General features: G+C 42.9%; 1 protein-coding gene across 1 annotated transcript in view; it reads right to left on the reverse strand.

Annotated features, from left to right (window-relative positions):
* Positions 1–2,009: 2,009 nt before the first annotated feature.
* LOC143297876 (uncharacterized) overlaps positions 2,010–22,298 on the reverse strand; it is a 24,244-nt gene continuing 3,955 nt past the window's right edge. Inside the window, exons 3-6 of the mRNA XM_076610405.1 lie at positions 21,611–21,804; positions 12,968–15,068; positions 10,136–10,243; positions 2,010–5,293 (exon numbers count right to left, since the gene is read on the reverse strand). Coding sequence (XP_076466520.1) covers positions 4,611–5,293; positions 10,136–10,243; positions 12,968–15,068; positions 21,611–21,804 — 3,086 coding nt within the window. The 3' untranslated portion in view covers positions 2,010–4,610. The remainder of the gene's footprint in view (positions 5,294–10,135; positions 10,244–12,967; positions 15,069–21,610; positions 21,805–22,298) is intronic.

The raw sequence follows: 22,298 nt of genomic DNA on the forward strand, positions 1-22,298 counted from the left end.
CCACCACAAGCAAAAGATTCAAAACTAAATTGATTTGCTCAGCCAATCAGTTGGACTTCTCAGAAAGTATTTGCTAATCATAAATCGCTTCAATGGCTTTCAAAATTAAAATGGAATTTGATAATGAACCTGTGACTTAAACTTATTTCAAATCAATTGATCACTAGAAGTTGCTTTTTTGTTGTTTTTGTTTTGTTTTTTGTTGTTGTTTTTTTGTTTTTTTAAGGAATCTAAACTAGAAGTCTTTTTGGGTTTTTTTTTAAGGGAATCAAATTTATTTATCACCTAATGAATAGACTTTAGTCAAATTTTGTTTTTAATGTACTTCTTTGCTAATCAACCAATCACTTCAATTTGTCAAATGTATTTGTCACAAGTTTTGATCTGTCTGAAACCAACACAAATTTTGGAGATACAAAACGCAGGGTGAAGAGATAGATGTGTAATCTCTCTCTCTCTCTTTGAAGTCTAACTCACTCAGTACGGCCAGTCCTCTCTTCTCCTCTACACAGACCCCTCGGATGTCCAGTGGGTGTCTCAATGATCCAACCTTTAGCTTCCGTCATCAGAATTGTGGTATTCTTTGTCAACATTCACCTCTTCAGTGTAAGAGCCTTCCGCTTGTAATATTTTGATGGTGGTAATTGGGGAGAAACGCTGTTAACGTCGTCTCTTTCGCCGTTCATATGGAGAGAGTTAATTTTTTGTCAAAAAATTGGCTTAAGTGTTTCCAGTCACTGCCAGTTTTCATGGTTTAAAATTGATTGAATAGTTGAGAGAACAATTCTAGTTCTGCCATGTGTTTTTGTTGACGCTAAAATGTATAAACTTATGTTGTTGCCCCCTTGACAAAAGTCCTTTCTTGGCAATGACAATAAATAAATTCCAGCATCTAGTCTCCTTCTCTCTCTCTCTCTCTCTCTCTCTCTCTCTCTCTCTCTATATATATATATATATATATATATATATATATATGTATGTATGTGTATATATAGCTATATATATCAAGATTCCGACAGAGGGGAGGCCATACATGTGCACACCACTCTCACAACTTACCTACCAATGGACCAATATAGGATACACAGCCTCTATGAAAATGTATGCCTGCAGGATGTGACAAAACAGTTGACTTCCCAAGAAGAGTTCAGATTCCCACAAATCATTGTGTACTGTACATTACAACCAGTCAAAAGTATAATCACAGCACAGATTCAAACTCACTTTCTCTCTGTCTCTCTCTTGTTCGTTTGTACTCTGTCAAAAGTTTTGGCAATAATTAAAAAAAATTGACAGAACAGAGCTTTTTATTGCGTGTGTTTGTCCATAAATGAAATCACTGATTCTTTTTCCATAACAGTGCAAAAGAATTTTAAATGATTTTTTTTTTAAAGCACACACACACACGCACGCGCACGCACGCACACCCACATAAAACAAAAATAAATAAATGAATAAACTCTGTACGACAGGGGCTTCAACAGGAAAGGAAGATGCTTTCAGTATCAAAGACCACAGCAATCATAAACACCCAATGCAAAACTGAACCACACAACGGAACAAACAAAATGAACCAAACCAAACCAAACCAATCACGAAACAGAGAGGGAGAGGGGAGGTTATTTTGTGTGAACAAAGAAGGGGGAGAGGATGAGGATGAGTAGAGGAGGAAGAAGAAGACGTAGAGACACAGTTTCAATAAACACAACACTCCCTGTTAAAAGAACAAAAAAAACAAAAACAAAAAAACAACCAAACTTGTAAGCCACTTAATGAAAGAACACTTTCACCAGCAACAACTGAAGGGTCACTGTCACTATCCATTAGCCTATTGTGTTCTCTCTCAAGAAGGAAACTTCAGAGTGCACACACACACACTCACACACACACAGAGTCAGGAAATACACAGAAACATTTCACCACTGACTTGAAAATTCCCAAAAGCTTATGCAACCAATCAATCAAATACAAAAGTTTATATATCAAGGCCACCAACTTCATGGAAAGAAAAAAAAAAACGGTTCTACATCCAAAATCTCCAAACCAACTACACTACAGTTTCAGTTTCTCAAGGAAGCAGTTGGTTAAATCATGCTAAACAACATCTGCTTGGCAAATTCCGGCCTGACCAGTAGCATAACCCAATGCATTTAGTCAGGCCTCGAGTGCATGCATACATATCTGTGTACCTATCTGAGTGGATTTCTCTCAACAGAATTTTGCCAGAGAGACAACACTTACGTTGCTATGGGGTCCTTTTTCCGTGCACCAAGTGTGTGCTGCGCACAGGACCTCAGTTTATCATCTCAGACAATACATCTATGCACTTGTACACAACTTTCAATAATGTCCGCATTCCAACCAACAGTTAAACTCCACAAAACAGATAGATCAACTGAACCAAAGTGGAAGATATCAGTCACACAACTCTGAAATCTAACACACAAGATCACAAAAGAAGAAGAAAAAAAAGAAGAGTAAACTAGAACACTACAGAAAGAACACTATAGATATATCTTTAAAGAATTCTCTTCACAAATCACACAAAAGCATATGACACAACTTCAAGATCAGCATCTAAAGCCCATGCCAGCATCAAGAACATCATCATTTAGTATTGTTATAACTTTGCAGACATAAGTACATCAGTCTGGAAAAAAATATCTCCAAGAACTGCAATGGGTGAAAAAAGGCCTCAAATGAAAATGTGATTAGTGCTCAAAATCAGTCTATGCACAAAAGTGACCAAGAACTAGTCAGTTGTTTAGGTATAGACATAGAGAGAGACAGAGAGAGAGAGAGAATAAATTTCAACAAAAACCACAACAGTATATTCAGCAGCAGCAGCAGCAACAACATCAAAAACTAACAAATTAATGATTTAACAAGTTTTTTCTCTCTTTTGCAATTTGATAGATTAAGAAAAGAAAAAAAAAAGAAAAAGAAGAAGAACCCTTTGTGAAAAGTGCATCGTAAGTCAGTATAAGCATTATCCAGAAAGCATCATTGTCATAAAAAAAAAAAAAAAAAAAAAAAAATCCCATGAGAGTAAATTTAGAAACAAGACTAAAGTTTTTGGAGACACATTCCACATCTATAAATTGCACAAATAAATTTCCGACAAGTATGTGTGCTACCGCTCAAAACAAGCTTCGTTTAAACTTATTCTTATCATCATCACCACCAACTCATCTTTATCATCATATCCATTAACTCATCTTAATCCGGGATCAAAATATCAACTTGGAAATCATTATAAGAGATTTGGCACAAAGTTCAGAAAAGTGAGGGGCTTTGCCAAAATAACTTATTATACGGTTTAACCCAGTCATTGCTAACATGTTACATAAACAATGAACATTTTAAACATACATATCAAAATACAAAACCATGGTTAATCAAAGAAGGAAAAGTGCCTTAGGCATGAAATACAACATCTGGTGAGTCTTCCAGCCCACAATGAAGTGAATTTCAAAATTTTTTGAAAGTTTATAGATATCACAAGTCTGCCACAATGGAATAGGATTGAATAGAATATGTCTTTATTACTAAGTGTACCGAGGTCACAAGGATTATTGGGGGAATAGTACATAACAAGGTGCGAACATAATTTTTTTTTTTTTTTTTTTTTTCAAAGATAGGCAGATTGGCATGAAGACAAAGATGATCCTAACGAGAGAGGAAGCGTGATTTTACAACACGTACCAACAGAGCATTGCTAGCAGACAAAGGCTTCACGCACCACCACACTGGAAAACAAGTGATGAGTACAGAAACTTGTATCATGAGAGCAGAGAAAAACTGTACACTTTATCCTAGATTCTATCCATCATGAGGACATAAAAAGTTATTAAAAAAAATTTAAAAAAATAATTAAAAAAAAAACCCACATCAAATCAAAGTTAGGGTCATCAAAAGTTATACTGATATCCATTCAAATTACTATTCCGCACTTTGAGGTCAATCAGGTGGACGCCATATTTAATGTTAATTTACAAGACTTCACTGAAGATAGGCTTCTGCAGGTAAAATCATCTTTGGAATGCAAAGATCTTTTTATTCAAGGGCTAAAACGTATCAAGAAACAGTAAAATGGAAAATTTATTTCTGCTTTTGAGTATTATGAGGCACAAATACACGCACACACACTCATACACAGGAATACACGCACGCATGTATACACACGCACACACATACACGCATACACATAAACACACATACGCACAAACGCACACACACAAATACTAGACACTGTGTTATTGTAATTTTGGTTGGTTGTTTTGTATATGATTTCCCCTTCAATTAGGGGCTTAGGCCTAAATTTGAATAAACATTTCACATTCACATTCGCATTCACATTCACACACACACACACACAACACACATACGCACAAAAATACAGACACACACAACACAAATACACACACAGGCACAGACGCACACAAACTCAACACATGTTAATCAATCAAAAAGGCAGTGCAACAACAACAACAACAAAAACCAACCAACCAACCAACCAATTACCCACTCACACACATACACACTCACAACACGAACTCAATCAAGAGCAAGCTTCCCAAGATAAGAAAAAGGAACAGCGCGCCATCAGCTCAGCCCGTCTGCTCCTCCCCCAACACTAACCGACGAGTCAACTCCTCATCCAGGGCACATGTGTTGCACACGCCTCCCCTCTGGGGGTTCCCGAAGTTCATACACGCAGGGTTCAAACACCTCTCTGCCTGCAGCCCTGCCACCCGGTTGTACGTCGTGATGAAATCCTCCCCCTTCAGGGGTGACCCAGCCTCCCACCGACCTGGCTGGGAGAACTGGGGAACGGGAGAAGAGGGCACAGCAGCAGCGGCAATGGAACCAACATTGGTCGGAGCACTCCGAACTGCCGGTTCAGCCACCTGAACCGGGTGTCTCCGGCTCAGCTCGTGCTGGTTCCCTAAGGACGCCGTCTGCATCGCCAGGCTATCCAAAACTCGCTGATAGCCGGCAGCAGCGGCCGGTGATGGTGACCCCTGAACCTGACCCTGACCTTGACCCACGGGGGAGGCGGAAAACTGGTTGAGGTACAGCTGGTAGTGCATGGAGCACCTCCCGGCCTGCTTGGGGTCCCCGTACAAGGTGCAGCCCGGAAAGCAGCACGGCACCCCCTGGCGGCCGGCGGGGGTCGTGACATGGCTGGTGGAGCTGCCTCCAGGTGTGGCTCTGCTGAGGGGGAAGGTGTGGCGCTGACCGCTGCTGCTGGCTGGGTCAGCACGACCTGTCTGCTGCACCTCCAGCTCCCCTGATTGATCCATCCACACACACACACACACACACACACACACATACACAGGTGCAGCTTGGTTTTAATACTAATAATGATAATGATAATAATAGAAATAATAATGAAACTAATAATAATAGGAAGAAGAACAAGAACAAGAAGAACAGGAGGAACAAGAACAAGAAGAACAGGAGGAACAAGAACAAGAAGGATCATAATTACAATGATAATAACCATCATCGTCACAATCATCATCATCATCATCATCATAGCAATAGCAATAATGATACTGTACATTTGTACTGTTCCCTTTCTCTCCAAGAGCTGAGGGTGTTCTACAACAAAGTTACTTCTTCTTCTTCTTCTTCTTCTTCGTTCGTGGGCTGCAACTCCCATGTTCACTCGTATACACACAAGTGGGCTTTTACGTGTATGACCGTTTTTACCCCGCCATGTAGGCAGCCATACTCCGCTTTCGGGGGTGTGCATGCTGGTATGTTCTTGTTTCCATAACCCACCGAACGCTGACTTGGATTACAGGATCTTTAACGTGCGTATTTGATCTTCTGCTTGCATATACACACGAAGGGGGTTCAGGCACTAGCAGGTCTGCACATGTGTTGACCTGGGAGATCATAAAAAACTCCACCCTTTACCCACCAGAGCCGTCACCGTGATTCGAACCTGGGACCCTCAGATTGAAAGTCCAACGCTTTAACCACTCGGCTATTGCGCCCGTCACATCAAAGTTACAAATTACATAAACCACCAATGACCATGCTCTTCCCTCCTCCCTCCCTCCCTCTCCCATACCTCATCCACGACGGGTGCAATAGCCAAATGGTTAAAGCGCTGGACTTTCAATCTGAGGGTCCTGGGTTCAAATCTCAGTGCACCTGGTGGGTAAAGGGTGGAGATTTTTCCGATCTCCCAGGTCAACATATGTGCAGACCTGCTAGTGCCTGAACCCCCTTCGTGTGTATGCGCACGCAGAAGATCAAATACGCACGTTAAAGATCCTGTAATCCATGTCAGCGTTCGACAAGAATATACCCAGCATGCACACCCCGAAAACGGAGTATGGCTGCCCACATGGCGGGGTAAATAAAAACCAAACAAACGGTCATACACGTAAAATGTTACATGTCTGTCTGAGTGTGTATGTGTGTGTGTCTGAAATCTGACTGAATGACACAGGAAATGAATGATGAGCGCCCAGTGGCAGCCGTCAGTCGGCTCTACCCAGGTAGGCAGCCTGTGGTGTAAATGTCACCGTGTATGTAAAGCGCTTAGAGCTTGGTCTCTGACCGAGGATAGGCGCTATAGAAGTATCCACATCAATCAATCAATCCATGCAAACGAAGCTGGCAGGTATGCGGCAGTCTTGCAGAAGAAAGAAACCAAGAGTGACAGGTTCTGAAAAGACCGAGTCTTTAGCGAAGAGCAAACAAAAGGCAGAGGCAGATGTACAGATATGATGTGGACGGTTGTTGGATCCAGATTTGAGGAGCAGCAAAGAGGAAAAATCATTCTTGTATCAATTCAAACAAGGAATTTTCAGTCCCAGTCTGAGGAAGAGCAGGGGGTTCTTGAGGGAGTGTAATCGCTGATAAGGTCAGAAAGATAGGTAGCGAGTTGAACAGGCTATCCCTATTGGTACCAATTCCTTGCCTGCCTTGGGATTTGGCAAATAACTGCATCCAATTTGCTGGGGGAATTCTCACCAAAAAAAAAAAATTGGTATGTTAAGAAAAAAAATCTGGATTAATTTCTTAAACTGACACAAGTAAAAGTATACATTTTCTGAAAGGAAAATAAATGGACAATTCAGGAAAAAAAAAGTTTTATTATGATTAAGTAAATGCGTGACCCATCTTTTTTTTTCCAAGACTAAACATGACATATAAACATGATAAAATGCAACACACACACACATACACACACATGCACGCGCACAACAACCCCAACAAAGGAATGTCTGAATCAAAATCATCAGCCCGGTGTCAAACCCACTGATCTGAAAAATAGGCATCCCCCCCCCCTCCCCCCCGCCGCCTCACCCTTCCCCCACTGCCCCTCCCCCTCCCTTCCCACTCAACCTCATATCCTGATTCACTCTCCACACTGTAATCTGATACCTCACCTCACCCACTTTACTGCCTCTCAGGGGCCTGACTGTCACACACAGTACTCAGGTTAACAAAACACTCAGCATCGTCTTCTGCCGGCAATGTCAAACTCTGTTCTGCTCTCTGGGTGAAGAGTCAGAACTGGAGACTTGACATTCCTCGCCTTCCTATTCCAAGGAATCATCAGACTGCAGTTAAATCATCGTTTTCTTCGAGCGTTCATTCGAATTTCCATGAGCAGCAGCTACATCCATGTGTCATGGTGCTTAGTTTTGCTGCCGCTTAGGCATGGACCAGGTGTCACCAATTTATGCTTGCCTGCATGAATAATGAGTTGTTGACATGCTGCAGTCAGTTGGTCAAACCACAACCCTCAGTTTCAGTTTCTCAAGGAAGGCATCACCGCATTCAGACAAACCCATATACGCTAAACCACATCTGCTCTGCAGATGCCTGACCAGCAGCATAACCCAGAGGTCTCAGTGAAGCCTTGAGTGCATGCATATATATACATATATATTATATATCTGTGTACCTATCCCAGTGGATTTCTTCTTCACAATTTAGCCAGAGGACAACATTCTCGTTGCCATGGGTTCTTTTTCAGTGCGCCAAGTGCATGCTGCACACAGGACTTCTGTTTATCATTTCATCTCAACAACTAGATGCTCTGTTCAATTTTCCAGTCAAACTTGGAAGAAAGTTTTGTCACACAAGGAAATAAGCAATATACTAGAAAAAGACTTTTATAGGTGCTTGAATTCAAGTCTAAAACCTCATCAGTTGACTCTCTCAGACTTTGGTCCGATTCGCAGACCAGTTCTGAATTTAGCTCTCAGACTATTATCAAATTCATTACGGACCAAGTATTGTTCTAATGTCAAGTGCATATGCTTCAGTAACCTGACAATTGAGCATATAATTTTTGACTGTAGCTTGATGAAACCTTATGTACACAAAAGTGTGTCTTCACAAGTGACTAAGAACGTTGATGTTTTTGACTTTTTGCATTCATTATCAGTTGTTTCACTTGTCAGTTTAACGACTTCTCTTTTACTAAGTCCTTTAAGTAATTTCCTGTAATTGTATTTCGATTTTTTTTTTTTTTTTTTTTTCAAATTTCACCCACATTTCACCCTCATTTGCCCAGTTTCCCCCAACCCTCCAATAGACCATTCATTCACATCTCCCACCCCTTCTAACCGATAATACTCAAATGTATTCATAAATACTTTAACAAAAATGTCTTCAATCACCGATATGTGTGACGGGACATTAAACAAAAGTCCTCCTCCTTGGGAGAAAGGGCGAGAGCAGGACTAGAACCCAAATCCTCACGGTCACTGTACTGGCAGACAAGCACCTTAACCATTCTGTCACATTCCTCCTTTACTCCTCAGTGACATATGGGATTTCCAAGTTATTAGATTCCTATATATACCTTTGCAAATCTATAGCTACCAATCTAATAACTTCCAAACCATGCAAAAAGCTTTGGCAAGGCAGAGATATGTAGCCACTGTCTGAGCACAGCTTACATGGCAGTGGCAGGGCAGTGAATCATCCAGTATTCTGGAGGACAGTTTATAATATATGGCAGTGTAAAGGTTAATAAGCTGTCCCTTATTCCAGTTCTAACTCACTCAATACGGCCAGTCCTCTCTTCTCCTCTACACAGACCCCTCGGATGTCCAGTGGGTGTCTCAATGACCCAACCTTTAGCTTCCGTCCTCAGAATTGTGGTATTCTTTGTCAACATTCACCTCTTCAGTATAAGAGCCTTCCACTTGCAATATTTTGATGGTGGTAATTGGGGTGAAACGCTGTTAATGTCGTCTCTTTCGCCGTTCATATGGAGAGAGCTAAGAAGCTATCAGCTGTGTGAATCTGGTATATCTCAGCTCAAGGGGCCACAGCAAAATACTGAAGGAAAAAACAACAACAACACATTCTTGGTCTCTGTTCATTTCACCTTTCTCTTCTTCCTCTCCCTCTCTCTATCTCCTTCCCTCTTTCCCATCACCTCCCTAGGCCCTCAGGGACGGACTGGAAGATGAGGTACTGCCAAAAATCTTTAACCTTGAGCAATTAAGGTTCTGAGTCTCCGTCTATAAATGGAGAAGAGAAGAACAATATTCAAAATCTATAGGGCTTGATTCACTATTGACAAATTCATAGCAAACACTACAAGTTCCCTAAGACTTGTAAACAAAGAAATGTCACAAACAAAGACATTAATAGATTGATAAATAAATGAATCTGAAAAACACCACAGATAAATTCACACATGAAACCAACTGGTGAAACAGTGAAATGCTTGGAGCACTAGGTTTTCAACCTGAGGGTTCTGGGTTAAACTGGTATTGGTGCCTGGTATTAAAAAAAAAAAAAAAAAAAAAAAAAGTTATGGGCGGTAATTGTTTTTCTCATCTGCCAAGACAGCACTCATACGCATGCTGTGCAAACCTTCCACTGCTGTGGTCCCCTTTGTACATGCAGAAGATCATATGAACACTGATTTGATTGAACTCAGATTAAGATCCTATGCTCCATGCCAGTGACCAGTGAGATTTAAACACAAATAAAATCATACCAGTAACCATGCACATGACCCAATGAAAATACACGCTGCCAAGCAGCAGGAAGAAGAAGAAGAAGTAGAAGAAGAGGGAGAGGAAGAGGGAGAGGAAGAGGAAGAAGAAATAGTGATAATAAAGCCAAATGAACTTACGTTTAAACAACTGGCCATAGCAACCAGAACAGAAGTAGAAATTGTCCTTGAAACCATAATAGGGACAGCCTTCTGTCTTGCATGGAAGCTGGTCTGGTTGGCTTTCCACTGTTCCACACATATTAACTTCATAATTTTTTATCATCATAACACTCTTTATTGTATCTATCTATCTATCTATCTATCTATCACCATTATCTTCATCATCGAAACACTCATAAATGTATCATTACCAACATTATTTTCATCATCATAATAGAATGATTATCACCAAACTGGTTGGGTATTCACTGTCACACACATAATATCATTACTATCAGTATGACGGGCGCAATAGCCGAGTGGTTAAAGTGTTGGACTTTCAATCTGAGGGTCCCGGGTTCGAATCACGGTGATGGCGCCTGGTGGGTGAAGGGTGGAAATTTTTACGATCTCCCAGGTCAACATATGTGCAGACCTGCTAGTGCCTGAACCCCCTTCGTGTGTATATGCAAGCAGTAGGTCAAATACGCACATTAAAGATCCTGTAATCCATGTCAGCTTTCGGTGGGTTATGGAAACAAGAACATACCCAGCATTCACACCCCCGAAAACGGAGTATGGCTGCCTACATGGCGGGGTAAAAACGGTCATACACGTAAAAGCCCACTCGTGTGCATACGAGTGAACGTGGGAGTTGCAGCCCACGAACGCAGAAGAAGCAGAAGAAGAAGAACTATCATTATCTTCAACAACAACAACAACAAAAAAAGAACATTCATACATTTTTTTTTTTTTTTTTTTTTTGATCACCATCATTACTTCCATCATCAAAACACAGTGATTATCATCATCCGCTCGGCTATCCACTGTCACATACATAGCATTACAATCACATGCCAACATGTGTAAACAAAGTGAGTCTATGTTTTAACCCGGTGTTCGGTTGTCTTTGTGTGTGTGTGTGTGTGTGTGTCTGTGTGTCCGTGGTAAACTTAAACATTGACATTTTCTCGGCAAATACTTTGTCAGTTGACACCAAATTAGGCATAAAAATAGGAAAAATTCAGTTCTTTCCAGTCATCTTGTTCAAAACAATATTGCAGCTCTGGGATGGGCACAAAAAAATTTAAAAAAAGAAGCCTAATTATATGCAAACTGCATTTACAGTTATATTTATATTTTTTGTATTCTCTGAACTTGGCACTTTGACCTCTTATTCTGACACAACAACAGGAGGAGTCATTATTATCATTTTTTGTTCAAACAGGAACTTCTTTTGCTCAGCATGGAAGTTTTATTTTTTTTAGCAAACGTTTTGGTGCAGAGTGGTAAAAAAGGGAAATTACTCTGTAATTAATGCTAGGGGACTTGATTTGCTTTAAACTGATCTTTCTCATCTTAAACATTACATTTTGAAATTATACTCAATACATAAAAAGCTTGGATTTTTTTTTATTTATGTGTATCACAAGTGAGTCTTGAAGGCCTTGCCTCTCTTGTTGCTGTTGTTGTTGTTGTTGTTTTCTTTATTCATGATAGCTCTGTCATATCTTTCTGATCTTCTTAACAATAATAATCCCGCATGCCATCTTACATTTTCATCTGATACTGTCTTTTTTAAACAACCTTCATTATAAAAAAAATAATAATAATAAAGAAAAGAAAGAAAGAAAAAAAGAAATACAACTTCTTCTGCAACTGATTCAAAACACAGCAACAAAAGCTTATGACCATGCTTTGGACACTTGCCTGTTGCCAAATAAAACTGGCAGGTTTCTTCAATACAGTTTTAATCAAACAAGTGACCAAAGATGCTATTCCTTTCGGCCCCCTGCTGTCAGAAACTCTCTGCCTGAATATCTGAGCCATTTATCCTTCCTGATTTCCTCCATATCATCTTTTCGAATCCTCTCTGAAAACCATTCAGTTCAAAACAGTGAGTGGAAAATCTTTATGCATGCATGTGTGTGTGTGTGTGTGTGTGTGTGTGTGTGTGTGTCCATGTGTGTGTGTGTGTGTGTGTATGTACGTGTGTGCATGTGTGTGTGTGTGTGTGTGTGTACGTGAATTCATCTTTTCGTACACCACTGTTAGCAGATAATCTGCACAGTGTGCAATATAAATAACATAAACATTATCAAAAACTTACAATCAATAAACCATTACTGTCCTACCAAACATGAGAAAAGACTTAACCTCCAGTGGTCTGTACCTATCGCTGGTTAGAATTACTGGGACAGATTCTGTAGGACGTTAGTCTTGTTCATGCCTTTTATTTTCGCGTGTGCGTTTGTGTGTGTGTGTGTGTGCTTGTTTGTTTGTGTGTGTGTGTGTGTGTGTGTGTGTGTGTGTGTGTGTGTGTGTGTGTGTGTGTGTGTGTGTGTGTTGCCTTTGTTCTTTTTTTTTTTTTTTTGATGGCTGGATGTAAAAACAATTTTTAAAAATATTTTTTTTAAAAAGCTGCTATGCTAACACCACAACACTTGTGAAATAAAAATTCCTGTTGTTTTCTTCTGTTCCTTCTTTTTTGATTTTTTCCTTTTTGAACATAATGACAATAATAATCAGTAATGTTCGAAACAAAACAAACACAAACAGTAATATAACACACATACAACAAAGTCATTCAAACAGAAGTATGTGTACACTCACACACACACACACCACATATTTACTGACAAGTGCACATACACACTCATACACATATGTCTCACATACATCCACACCCCCCTGCCCCTCACACTCACACCAACACCGCCGCTCCCCCCACCACTGACCCCCTCCCTCCCCCCCTAAGACCCCCTCCCCGCATCCCCACCCCTCACCCACACACGAACACACATGACATACCCTGAACAGGCGCGACCGATCCTTGTCCTTGCCGAAACTGCCGCAGAATCTCTCGGCACTGCTGACACAGAGTGCCCTCTGTCTGCACCGTGTTCTGACAGCCCTCCCCGATGCAGTGCGGGGGGGACCCGCACTCACCCGACATGATCAAATCGTTCGCTCTGAGCTCCGTCTCCTCCTTCTCTGGCAAGCCCATCTGCTGGTTACTTGGAAAAGAGGACGCCTCCGAAATCCTGCCGCTCTCGTTCAGCCACTCTTGTACGTGGTTCAAGTTTCCAGTTGTCGACCTTTCCTGCTCAGAGAGACGCGTGCAGCTGGATGATCTGTGTTTTCTTCCTCCTGATGTGGGCGCAGTCTCTGCCTCTCTGGTGGAAGGAAAGTTGGCGGCGGCTCTCTCTCTGGAAGCGAGGGCGACGGAAGGTGGAGCGGAACTGGACAAGGAAAGCAGACCCTGCGATTTCAGTTTCTCCACGGCAGAGAGTTTTTTGGGGTCCAGCTGGGGCATGCCTTTGCCGATGTAGCACTTGGAGCACAGGTTGTTCAGCGCTGCCTTCCCAAGGCATCCCTCTCTGGAGCACTCTCCGCCAGGACCCTGTTCCTGCGTTCCCGCCTCAAAGCCGGCCTGCTCTGAGGAGTTCTGCAGTCCAGACTGACCCACAGGCTGGTTTGGAGTGGCGTGAGTTTGCAACTGAGCAGGAGGGGACGGGTGTCCACTGCCAAACAGAAGTTTATCACTGCCGTCTTCAGGAGGAGTCAGCGGTGCAAACAGACTGCCTGCTTCCAGGACCTTTGTGGGAGACGAGTAGTCAGCCGTCTTCCCTCCGGCACCACCACAAGCAGCAGCTTCAGTTTGGCCAGCTTGCGGAACTCCCTGTGATGTGATGATGGCACCAGTGACCTGGGGGAAGTGGGAACCGGCTGTTGCCATGGCTGTGGACTTGTTGAGGTCATTCAGAATGACAGGTGGCAGCACTGAAGAAGGTGCTGGCTGTGTGCCCCCACTGGTCACATCCGGTGTCTTTGAAGAAACTTCAGAAGCTTTTCGCTGGAGCTTTTCTGCACACTCATGGCAGTAGGGGTGAGTGCTGGTGGAGCAACGAAAGCCACAGCCAGGTGTACGGCATCTCTCCGTCATCATGGACATTGGCGGCTGTGAGGGCTCAGCGTGCAGGGTGGGCAGGGGTGCTGTGGGGGCAGGTCTGGCAGCGTGGGCAGCGGCCATCTCCCTGGACTCCTTGATGCTGTAGCTCTGGAAGCAGCGGCTGCACATCCCCCGCAGCTCAGGGTCCCCGAAGAACCTGCAGGTGGGCACCACGCACTTCCGGTCCTGCCCATGCTGGGCACCGCCACTCTGCTCCCTCAGGCTCAGCCTTGGGGTGAAACTGGGCGACGGGATTTGAACCTGACTCTCACGACCGAAAGAAAGCGTGGGGTCCGCCAGGCTGTACTCACTGGTCCGCATACCCTGCCACTTCTCCGTTTCCATGCGTCGTGACGCCTCGTGAAGAAAACCACTGGCCGCATGACTGAACCGTGTCTGACACAGGCGAAAATAGTCGCTGACCAGACTGAGTTCTTCAGGCAAGGTCCTGGACTTCAGCTCGGCACACAGGATATTTTGGACCTGGCCGTTGACCTGCATGACCGTCTCTTGGACCTTCAGGTACCGCCGCAGCAGCTCCCCGACCAGAGGCCCCTCCCCTTGCAGCAGGAACCGAACCGGCAACTGCTGCAGGTGTCTGTTGACCAGTGGGACCAGAGACACCCCTGATGCTGACACCCTCCCAGGGCCTGGGATGGCCACCAGAGGGCTGAAGTGGCAGTGGGTGTAGGCCAGGATCACAGGGGTCTGCCAGGTGTCCTCCCAGGGCCACTCCAGGGGCAGGTAGATGCCTCCCATGTCGTTGTCCTGCAGGCTCATGCCGCTGAAGGTGCGGAGGGTGGGATCGGTCACCACGACAATGGGCCTCCGCAGGATGTTGGCCAGGGTGTAGACATGGATAGCCTCCAGGAAGCGGTGAGGGGTGGCTCTGGAGCTGCCCTGGTCGGGGTCCAGGCACCGCGTGAGCTCCGTCCACTCTCTCTGGAACTGCTGAAGACTCTGCAAACAATTGGTGGTGTCTGGCATGAGAAACATGCAATGTTTTTTTGGTTTTTTTTAAATGATTGGCTTAATTTCTCTCATTTTGGGATTGGGTTCAGGGAGTTGAGGTGAAAGCGCGTGCGTGCGCGCGCGCGTGTGTGTGTATGTGCGTGTGTCTGTGTGTGTGTATGTGTGTGTGTACAAGCAAATGAAAATTTAAAAATCCAAACTTTTTGTTCTCACCAAATATCACTCTGCATGTTTTCTCACAAAATTAACCATAGCAACATCAATATCAATTGTCGTTTAGAGGACACAATAAACTGAGGTCCCATGTGTAGCATGCACTTTGTGCTTGTAAAAGAACCCATGCTAGTAAGTAAGAGAGTTCTCCATGGCAAAATTCCCTAGAAAACTTCACTTTGATAGGAAAACATAAATTATAAACTATCAGGCAGAATATGAAAAAAATGGGAGGGTTGGCACTGTGCTGTAGCGACACGCTCTCCCTGGGAAGAACAGTCTGAATTTCACACACACAAATCTTTTGTGACAAAATGTAAAACAATACAACACAATACAAATACTATACAATATCACTTCCACAAGTATATATGGAGTAGAAAAAAACAACAACAAAAAAAACAAAAACCATATGCTTTTACAAAGAAAGGTGTTAATTACTCTAGACAAAATAATTTCACTCATCATCAGACAACTAAGGCATTGTTATGATTATTATCAATAGGAGGAGTTTGTATTATACTCCATGTTTGGTGTCATATACTGTACCATGTCAAACTGATGCAAACTAGGCCTATCGGTTTGCTCTGCTTGGCCAAATTTCGCGCGGCTAACAGTGAAAAGACGAGCCGTTTTGCCCCGGTCCGCTCTCAGCCAATAGGAACCATTTGTCCATTTTCTCCCCATGTCATAGCTAATTCGTTCCGGACTATGAAACAGTTCCATATGTGACCAAGAACAACTAGTTCATTTGATTAGGCCACCAATGCTTTGTGATCCCTGTGCCTTCTCTTTCACTCAGCTGTTTACTTTGTTTGTTTGCGGGGTTTTGTTTCGTTTGCTGTTGTTGTTTTTTTGTTCCCACTTACAGTTCTCTTGCCATCGTTTCAAATCAGGGTAGACAGTTCTTAACTCTTTCCATACGAAGGGCAAAAGAGACGACGTTAACAGCGTTTCACCCCAATTACCATCATCAAAATATTGCAAGCGGAAGGCTCTTATACTGAAGACGTGAATGTTGACAAAGTATACCACAATTCTGACGACGGAAGCTAAAGGTTGGGTCATTCAGACACCCACTGGACATCCCAGGGGTCTGTGTAGAGGAGAAGAGAGGACTGGCCGTACTGAGTGAGTTAAACCAGTCATGGGTGTGAGTGTGCTTCTGCCAAGGAATACATCTTCTATAACTACACAGCAGGTGACCAAATGGTAGAGCTCCTAACTTCCTGGGTGCGAAGATCCCCAGGCTCAATTCCAGAAGGGACTGGGATTTTTGTGGGGGGTTTTTTTCACTCCCCTTCCCCTGTCCATAACACCTTGTGTGGTAGTCTGGGTGCTAGTCTTTCAGATGAAATGATAAACCATGGCCCTGTGAGCAGCATGCACCAAGTGAGCGTAGAAGAACCAACAGCAATAAAAGAGTCGACCTTGGTAAAACTCTACATTTTGAGAGAATGATTCTCTCTCTCTCTCTCTCTCTCTCTCTCTCTCTCTATGTATATATATATATACATATATTTCTCGAAGGTGAGGGAGTGGGGGTTGGGGGGGGGGGGGAGAGGGGTGGAGAGGAGGGAGACAGATGGTGGCTGGGGGGAAGGGAGGGATAGGGGGCAGGTGGTCAGCCAAAATTTGACAGACAAATCTTTTACAACCTGAAGCGTAATACAATACAATATGTGCAGCTTTGCAATCCTCTGCTGCATGCTGGGGTCACAACCAAACACGCCCCACATCCCCCCCTATCCCCCTCACATGCACACACACACACACACAGAATCCAGCACTGAACAATCAGGTGAAATTCATGACCCCCCTGGTACAGGGTGGGTGTGGGTGGGTGGGGTGATCGATGACGGCAAACCACCTCTTCCAGAGCTGTCCAATGCATGCCGTGGCGCCAGACAAGGTTCTGGCTGAAGCTTGACACCACTGGAGACTGGGCCCTACTGCTGGAGGCAGCCTGGTGGATGAACCTGTGGGTAGTGGCAGCTTTCATCAGCAGATAACTGGGGCCAACATCAAAAGGGAGGCAAGTAAGGCAAAAGAGGTACGACAGGTTTTTCAACACTTTCTGTGGGTCAGGAGTGTTGCTGTGTGTGCTGGCTGTACACCGTCCTGTTTCTCTCGTGTTCTGTTTTTGTTTTGTTGCTGTTGTTGTTGTTGTTTTTATTTTTGTTGTTGTTGCTGTCCTGTTGTTTCAATGGTACCCCCATGCCTGTCATCTTGAGTCCCACAGTCCCTGAGTCACGGTGCCAGCAGTCCGCAAGGTAGCTGTCCAGGTTAGGTCCCCATGATGCCACACACCAGAGGAGACTCTGCGCAGCGGCTGACTCCCTTCAGTGGTGCCCAGCAAAGCTGGTTCTGATTCAGTGCAAGCAAAACACCTTCTGCTAATCCCCCACCACCCACCACCACGTAGGTGCATGCAGAGCCAGACTGAGCGAGAGTTCCCCGCTGATGTGAAGACCACCATCTGGTCTCTCCAATGACTGTCCCCCAATGAATCTGCCAGCACTGAAGACTTTGACAGAAATTCACTACAGAGGAAGTGGGGATGAAATCAAAGCTGAGGTCACCAGGACAGGAAGGCATGAAAGGCCACCTGTAGAATGTAGGACTATTGTTTCTTCTTCCACATTTGATGAAGGATGATGGATGAGGATGGTTAGAACGCTGCCACAGAGGTTCATTTCAGTCCAGGACAGTTTGACAAGGTTGTATTCAGTTTCAATGTTTCATTTTCATATCATATCCTGATGTCATCCTTGCCTAAGAGATACAGACAGCTGCAGTGATGGTCAAGAAATTTGAGCAACACTCCCCATGACACATTTGTGTGGTCACAGCCTTGCAATTTCATCCCATATCACCCTCAGTTCTGGGTAGGAGCTGGATCAGTTCCGTTCAGTCACTCAAGAAGGCATCACCGCATTCGGACAAATCCATATATAATATATGCTGCACCACATCTGCTAAACAGATGCCCAATCAGCAGCGAAAGGCAACACATTTAATTTGGACACACACCCACAAAAAAAAAAAAAATCCTTGCTGTGATGGGGCTCAAATCTGAAAATCCACAATGTTAGCCACTTTACCATGGTCGCTGGTGACTGAACGGCATCATGGCATCAAGTTCTTCCAGCAAAGGGATGTGCGATGGCTGCTAAATATCACAAGTGCTCTTCACGACTCTGTTTCTTGTGGTGGAACCATGGGACGTTGGCCGTCAAATGTGTAACACAATGGTGGAGTTGTCTGCTTTAACCAGACTGAGTTCTACTGCAGATTGATTTAAACGCCTCAAGACAAGAGGACTGGGGAAATGACACAATCACTGAATAAGAGTTAAAGCCTGAACTGGACTATAAATGGCGGGCGATTTGAATCAAGCCAGTTTCTCACCAGAGTCTGACACTGTGACGTCGGTGAAGGTTTATTCAAAGTAAAAGCCTAATAAAGCTACGGTTTGGCTTCATTTATGGCAGAGAGCGAGATTTGCCTAGCAGCTTCCAATCTAGACCTGAATTGACTTTGGAAAGTACAAAATGTGTCAGCTACACGTAATACAAAATTTGAATGCAGAGAAAAGGGGCGGAGCTAGAGCCGTTTGTGTTTGCGCTAGACGTGTCTGTCAGATAAAAATAGCACCAGCACGTGGTACTGTCCGGTGAGAATTGGAAAGCATGCAGACAGCCCCTCGACGTTGGCAACCGTAAACGACCACATTGTGTGGCAGGAGTACACGATATCTTTCTCCGCTAACAGTGAGTCGGTCTTTGTTTTGCTTTCACCTCCCACATGTTTACATTTCTACCGGACACGTGCTCGCGCTTTTAATAGATAAACTCCGCCCCTTTCCCTTTTATGGATAGGCTCTAGTGCGCATGCGCAACCGAAACCTTGCTCTCGGGAGTTAATACTTTAAGACAAGACACACTACTGTTGATGACCTTGGAGTGAGAAGACAAGATACAGAAAAGGTTGCTGATGGTGTGTGTGGGTGAGAAGTTAACACAGTCCTGGTTGTGTTTTTGTTGTTGTTGTTGTTTTTTGTTTTGTTTTTTTGATTAAACAAAAACATAAGCATGATATCCTAAGGTTGGAAAGAATACTTCATTTTTTGGGAGGGAAATTGTTTTGTTTTGTTTTTCAAGTTTTAACTCTTTCACTGCCATGCTTCTGTGTGAAAAACACTCCCCAACACCAGACATTTTGCACTCAATGCTCTCAGTCACACGATTCAATTTGTGTCAAAATAACTCAGTGGATTTACTGACTTCAAATCCAGTCCAAGGGGAAAGATTATTCAGTTTCTGCAGCTGTCAAGCTTTGTTATAATGTGAAAAACAGTCCTTTTAACTTGATCCCTCGATGCTGACTATGGTCACTTACGGGAGTGAATGAGTTAAAGAGGTGTTTTTTTTTGTCATGACTTCTTTCCCTTGTCTCTATAGTCATGTCTTTTCTTCACACGTTCTCTCCACCAGGCATTCCATGCAGATTTTTAGGAGAGATTTCACCCGCACGTGGCAGATGTTCTTCAGGTTTTTTTGGGGGGGAAGCTGCTCCTTGAAAAAGTTTGAGACTTTCTCTTCAGCTGATGAACCAGGGATTACATGCATGGTAAGTCCCCAAAGGATGGAACTGCCCCTGTTTCCCCTCAGCTGCAACCCAACACTGTTAACTCTTTCACCACCAAGTTTCTGTGTGAAGAACACTCAACGGCGCCAAATATTTCAGACTCGACGCTCTCACTCACACGATTCAGTTCTTGTCAAAGCAGCACAGTGGATTTGTTCACTTCAAACCATGTCAAAGGAGGGGGGGGAAGGTTTGTCAACCTCCTACTGCACAGGAAAGTTGGCTGCAGCTGTCAAACATTTTGTTACCATGTGAAAAACAGTCAGTTCAACATGACCCCTTATCACCCATGAAATGAGATGAATAAAGGCACATATGGCGGTGAACTGTCATGCCAAATAAAGGTGTGGTGAAAGAAACAGATGAATAAGTAAGTGCATGTATAAGCCATTATATTCACTATACGTAAGTAAATAAATAAAATAAAAATTCATACATGCATACATATATACATATATACATAACATACATACAAAACATACATACACACATAAATGCATGCATACATACATGTGTGCATACATACAAATATGCATACATATATACATACATATATGCATTTATACATACCTACAGACAGACAGACATACATTGTATACATACACATACAAATAACACACACACACACACACACACACACACACACACACAAGAAACAAATAAACAAAGAAATTAGAAAGAAAGAAAGAAAGAGAAGAAAAAAGAAAGAAAGAAAGAAAGAAGCAACAGAAAACTGAACCACTGTAACAACAGGTGAGCCAGTACCTCAGATTAAGATGTCCGAGAAACAAATAAACAAAGAAATTAGACAGAAAGAAAGAAAGAGAAGAAAAAAGAAAGAAAGAAAGAAAGAAAGAAGCAACAGAAAACTGAACCACTGTAACAACAGGTGAGCCAGTACCTCAGATTAAGATGTCCGAGAAACAAATAAACAAAGAAATTAGACAGAAAGAAAGAAAGAAAGAGAAGAAAAAAGAAAGAAAGAAAGAAAGAAGCAACAGAAAACTGAACCACTGTAACAACAGGTGAGCCAGTACCTCAGATTAAGATGTCCGAGAAACAAATAAACAAAGAAATTAGAAAGAAAGAAAGAAAGAGAAGAAAAAAGAAAGAAAGAAAGAAAGACAGAAGCAACAGAAAACTGAACCACTGTAACAACAGGTGAGCCAGTACCTCAGATTAAGATGTCCGAGAAACAAATAAACAAAGAAATTAGACAGAAAGAAAAAGAAGAAAAAAGATAGAAAGAAAGAAAGAAAGAAGCAACAGAAAACTGAACCACTATAACAACAGGTGAGCCAGTACCTCAGATTAAGATGTCCGAGAAACAAATAAACAAAGAAATTAGAAAGAAAGAAAGAAAGAGAAGAAAAAAGAAAGAAAGAAAGAAAGAAAGAAAGAAGCAACAGAAAACTGAACCACTGTAACAACAGGTGAGCCAGTACCTCAGATTCAGTTACATGTCTGAGAAACAAACAAACAACGAAAACTGAACCAAGACGATGACAGACGACCTACTACCTCAGCATCAGATGTCTAAGAAACAAGCAAGCAACAGAAAACTGAACCTCAACACCCACAAGCGACCCACTACCTCAGAATCAGACGTCTGACAAACAAACAAACAACAGAGAACTGAACCACAACACCAGCAGACGACCCAGTACCTCAGGGTCGGAGGTCACAGGCCGGTCCACCAGACGCCGGAGATGCTCCTGCTGGTAGTGGCGCCAGCGGGACATGAACCTATGCTCTATGTCGATGCCCAGGACCACCCCCAGCAACCGCCGCACCATTAGACCCCTGTCCGTCACCCCCCAGATCGCCGTGGCCACAGAATGCAGGAGACAGTTCCCGTCCTCTGTCACACAAGTGAAAAAAAGAGATGCCATAGTTTTTCAAAAAAACATTTCAAATGATATGAACGAACAAATGAGGCTAAAGCCCCTTACTGAAGGGGTTTGATTCGTTTATTCATTAATAGTCTGTCTATCTAAGATCATGATATCAGACTGAGAACGGGTTTGACACAAGTACAATGTTGGACATATTGGAAATAAAAACTGATACCACTGGAATATATTTAGCATAGATCAATAGCAAAGAATACTATGAAGTCATGATACTCAGCCTCTTCAATGATTTCTAAATATTGCTAGTCCATAGAGAGTTGTCTCGTTTCTAGCATTTCAAATGAAAGCGCTAGAGAGGTTTTGAAAGCGCTATACAATACATACAAGCAAAGTAGTTCTCGAGATCAAAACAATTATCCTGCACTGCATAAATAGGCCATACAATAAAACAAAATAAAAATTATATTAATTTGTATCATATTGTAACTTAAGACCTTGTCTC

This window comes from Babylonia areolata, chromosome 23 (genome assembly GCF_041734735.1).
Source record: "Babylonia areolata isolate BAREFJ2019XMU chromosome 23, ASM4173473v1, whole genome shotgun sequence".
In the NCBI taxonomy this organism is placed as follows: domain Eukaryota; kingdom Metazoa; phylum Mollusca; class Gastropoda; order Neogastropoda; family Buccinidae; genus Babylonia; species Babylonia areolata.